Source organism: Lagopus leucura, unplaced genomic scaffold, assembly GCF_019238085.1.
Source record: "Lagopus leucura isolate 7727_CA_CO unplaced genomic scaffold, USGS_WTPT01 44598-0_obj-0_obj, whole genome shotgun sequence".
Lineage (NCBI taxonomy): Eukaryota > Metazoa > Chordata > Aves > Galliformes > Phasianidae > Lagopus > Lagopus leucura.
In genome coordinates, this window is record NW_024968047.1 from 1 (window position 1) to 4,879 (window position 4,879).

The 4,879-nt window shown below is 44.5% G+C and overlaps 1 protein-coding gene across 1 annotated transcript; it reads left to right on the forward strand.

The window, feature by feature from the left end:
- Positions 1-188: 188 nt before the first annotated feature.
- On the forward strand, positions 189-4,847 carry LOC122193421 (actin-related protein 10-like; the record flags this gene model as incomplete). The annotated part of the gene is made up of 8 exons (XM_042894199.1): positions 189-417; positions 763-830; positions 993-1,072; positions 1,416-1,451; positions 2,475-2,554; positions 2,643-2,716; positions 3,119-3,200; positions 4,410-4,847. Coding segments are annotated over 8 exons (922 nt in total), but the record flags the coding sequence as incomplete, so codon positions are not given.
- Between the last annotated feature and the right edge of the window lie 32 nt (positions 4,848-4,879).

Here is a 4,879-nt window from a genome sequence, read left to right on the forward strand (position 1 = left end):
AGGAACCGTAGTGATGGTATGGACAAAGGAGTGAAAATAATGGCAGAGGAGTGAGAGATGTGAAGAAGATTCAGAAATGCAGATGGTGATGTGGGATGGTGGGGCTGGGACTGAAGCACTTTTTCACTGGGCGACTTTTCGTATGGCCGCAGAACTGTTGTTTTATTAATCGCTGCACTTCCATAAAGACTGAATTACAAATGGACACTTTTAGAGGCAGTTGTTCAGATCTTGAATCCTGAGAATGCACTGGTTGTTTGTTGGTTTTTTTTCCCTCTTCTGTCCATTGCCTTCTTGTTTTCCTCCCAGGTGCCTTCTGTTTTGTTTGCTCCAAGCCATCTCATGTCTCTTCTGACACTCGGGATCAACTCTGCCATGGTGCTCGACTGTGGATATAAAGAAAGCTTGGTGCTGCCTGTATCCTTTCCTAATGCAGAATGAAAGCTTTCAGCAAGAAGGCTGTGGTGAAAAGCTGGTGTACAGACATGGAGTGTGACTGGATCAGCTGATCCAGCTTTTGTTTCTAAGATGTCAGAACCTGGGGAATGTCCTCACAGCTGCCATGTGAAGTCTGTGTCCTGTAAAGCTTGGGAAAGGCGTTACGGGGCTCCAAGGTTGATTTGTAGCTCCATGGTTTGTACAGTAGTAGTTAGTTTTGGAGAAGGACAGCAAGTGCTGGAAAATGTGGATGAGAAACAGCGTTCAGTTCCAGCAGGCTGGAAGCTCCTGTGAGAAAAAGAGAATTTCCTGATCTTGGTGCAGATTTATGAGGGAACTCCAATTCTGAGCTGCTGGGGTTCTCTGCCTTTGGGAGGAAAAGCCATCCACAGGTAAGTTTGCAGCTACGTGTCCCTGCTTATGGCAATCCAATCTCCTTCAGTCTAGATTTAAGAGTGTAGCTGAAGTGAGTGAATGGTGTATGATGAGCATAAGATGGGGAGCAATCACGTGTCGCTGGCTGTCCTGACCTGACTTAATTTGCCCTGTTTCAGGGAGCTGGAATACCGGCTGTTGGAGCAGTGCACAGTTGATACAGGATTAGCCAAAGGCCAAAGCCTTCCGTCTGTCATGGGTAAGGGCTGGGTGCTGCACTGTGCTGGGAACAGTGATGTCTTCATCACAGCTCACGCGGTCTTCTCTGGTGACTTCTGTCTCCCTGTTAAAGTATGGTACTGCTATACTCAGCCTCTTGTACCAAAGTTGGGAAGGCAGCTCAGATGAAATTTCTGTAGGAAGGTTTCATTGTCTTCTGAGAGAAGGCCAACTTCCTGTTCTTCATCTGAGAAATCTGTACAGGCCTCAGTCAAGGTGAAACCTTAAGTATCCTAATTGGAATTAAAAATTAATTTGACTATGAAATGCTCTTTTTGCTTTCCAAGCTTTTGTTCTCAGTGTTGTTGTTGTTGCTGTTGCAGGCTCTGTTCCAGAAGACATAGTTGAGGATATAAAAGGTAAAACTTTCTGCCATGAGTTTATTAAATTGTGTAGTAGAGGAGAGTGTGGTGTCCAGTGTTGAGGACTTTGTGTTTAGCTGTTTATCACATTAGATTTTTTTGCACTTTGTGCCTTCCGGAAGCTCTGTCAATGTTTTTCCCCTCTGAAGGCAAGCACCAATCATCATTGAGTTCTCATTTAGGTGTAGTCTTTGTGCTGCCTAGAGAGAGTTCATAGTTAGGTAGACTAATGCAGTGGGAGCATTGTGCTGTCAGGTCTAGCTTACCATCAGCAGGTTAGGTTAACTTGGTGGTCAGGCTGAACCAAAGGGTTACTTTACACCAGAAAAACGTAGGGTATATATTTGGGCAGAACTTAAATGATCTCCTATGTAATGTTTATTGTGTTTCTACATTATATAAGAATATTTATAGAATTGTAGGTAATGGCCCATGTTACTGTATATATGTGGTATATGTCTTCTGGACCAAACTAGGAAGAATCCATTGGTCAAGTGCAAAATATCTTGAATGCTACTGGTGCTTTCTTAAATGGAAATTGTTTTCTAATTCCTGGACTGTCTTACTGGAAGACAGTTGTCTGATTGGTTTTGAGACAGTCTCTTGTGATCAGATGTGAAAAATTAGGGTTGAAATTAGAATTGCTTTTGTATTGATGTGGGATTGTTTAAAGGGATCAGTGTCTTGTGGGAAGCTGTGGTGCAAGACGTGGTGTGGTGTGTTGGACCGCAGAGTTCAGCCCATGCCACCTCATGGTAACCAGAGGCACAGTGAACGATGTCTCTCTGTCTTTACATTGTATTTGGCTTTTTGGAGAGAAATTTTGCCTAGGTGCAGTGCCAGCTTCATTAACACTTGGGACCTGGGTACATCTCAGCTCAGCTGAGGTACAGAAGCTTGGTTGGTTGTTTGTTCACTTTTTTCTAGTGGCAGGACCTAGAATGTGTTCTGTGAATGAAACAAAATTGTCTGTCCTGTTGATTCAGTGAATTCTCTCTTCTGTGCCTTTGTTTTCTGAAGTTCGCACTTGTTTTGTGAGTGATCTCCAACGTGGACTGAAAATCCGAGCAGCCAAGTTCAACATTGATGGCAGTGCTGAGGTGAGTGGAGAATGAAAGTCCCTCTGATGTTTCCTGAAGTGGCCGTGACCGTTCTGGCCTTGAAAGCAACACATCTTTCTATTTGTAGCGTCCTTTGCCGCCTCCAGATGTGGACTATCCTTTGGATGGTGAAAAGATTCTCCATGTAGTTGGCTCCATCCGGTAGGAAATACTGTAGTGCAGTGTTTGTCCTTAGGAGGATATCTTTTCAGAAGCAAGTGGGTTTTTATACAACTGAGCTACATTGAAGCAGTTGCTTTTTTGTCTCTTAACCCGAGCATTTGGTGCCAGGTGCAACGCAAGCATGCTAAAAGCTTTCTACTTCCCCAGGGCGTTCACAATTGAAGATGAGAGCCAATGGATCAGAGAGATGGGGGAGGACACAAATAGAGAATGAGTAAATGGTGGTGAGACACGTGGAGTGAGTGAGGCTTTGGCACCTCCTGGTGTTTGCAGTGTGTGACAGAAGTGATGTTGTGCTGTCAGGAAGGAGTCTGTGGTTTCTACCCTGCTGGCAGCAGTGCTACTCTATGAGCTAACACTCCTCTCCTGTCTTTTCAACAGAGACTCAGTTGCAGAAATACTGTTTGAACAGGATAATGAAGAGACTTCTGTTGCCACTTTGATCTTAGATTCACTCATTCAGGTATCTTCTTAATACAGACAAGACCTTGCACACCTCTAGCCTCAGAATCTGCTCTTAGAAATGGTTCTTGCAGTGCCGTCCCCCTGACTACAGGTTGCAGTCAGCACAACGTGACTCCTCAGGTTGTGCCCTGTAATGAATTCCTGTGGGGCAGTGAGTCACTGTGTCTCATTCCCTCTGTGGTTTCTTTGTACTCTCTGGTACGTTGCAGTTTTTTTGGGACAGTTTTCAGTCAAGAAAAGAAGCAGTGCAGTGCTCTCTCCTCAGTGGAAGCCCTGAGTTACATGCAAGTAATTGGGGTACTTTTATTCCAGGTGATATTTTAGAGATATTGTGGAACAATTTCTTAGGCAAAAATTATGAAAATGTATTAAAAAAACCACAATAAATAGAAATCTTATATGGTGTTGTGCTTGTGTCTGTATGTAGTAGTTCAAGTTGGGATCCTCTAGTTATTAGTGCCATCGAAGTTAGCTTTCTGCATTGTGATTTATTGGAGAACGATAGACTTGGATGACAAGGCAATCATTTCAGTTAGAATTCCTTATGAAAACAAATGCATACCTGTTCCTGGACCCCTCATCTCTCTCTAGCAAAGACCAGGGTTAAAGTCACAAATGTTAAATAGTATGTGGCTATTTCTGCCAGGCAAGAGAACTACAGCAATTTGGAAATCAACGTTTGTTTTTCAAGTGATAGTGCAGATTTGCTTGTGAGAGGTAAAACTGAGAAAGCTTGCTTTTGTCATGCCTTTGTGTCTCCTACTTAGAACCTGATGCCCAGGAAAAGCTGTAGCAGAAGCCTGTTCTGCCTCTGAGACTTCTTAACACCTTTCTCCATGTGCAGCTAAAAGAAAGTTGAGCTCATATTTCACAGCTTTGCTCCTCTGAGAGCTTTGGCATTTCTTCTCCCAGAACTGATAGGAATTCATGGCACTGATACCCCAGGCATCTTTTATCTTGGCCAGACTCAGCTGAAGGGATTTACAGTGACTCACAGTGTTCTCATGTCAGCATCAACTGGGCAGTTCCTTTGCCTGGTCTTCTGGTGAAATCTGGGTAGAAAATGATGTAGATGTTTTCTCCTTGGCTGAAGCAAGTAGTTGAAGTGCCTAGAACAACTGCCTGCATTTCTGAGAGGCCTTTGAAAACATCTGTGTGCAACTGGCATTGAAGTGCTTTTTTTCTTTTCAATTCCCTTTCTTTTTAGTGTCCCATAGACACCAGGAAGCAGTTGGCAGAGAACTTGGTGGTTATGGGTGGCACTGCCATGTTGCCGGGGTTCCTGCACAGGCTGATGGCTGAAATCAGGTACCTGGTAGAAAAACCGAAATACAGGGAGGTGCTTGCGACCAAAACCTTCAAAGTTCACACTCCACCTGCCAAAGCCAACTATGTGGCGTGGCTGGGAGGTAAGAATGGGAGCAGCTTTTGGAGCATGGGTCCTAAGTGGGAAAACAGACCTTGCAAGTGGGGTTTGTAATGAATAAGTGGCAGTAAAGCTTAGCTGAACTGTTGGAAGCGAGCTGCACCTGATGTGTGTGGAGTTGTGAAGTCCTCCTGGAAGAAAACACTGCAGGCTGCAGCTGCCTTGTGGGGTGCAGTGCAGGATGGCACTGCAGGCTTTGGGAACTTGGAGCCGGTGGCTTGCAGTTTGAAACAGCGGGGTGGGAGCGAGTG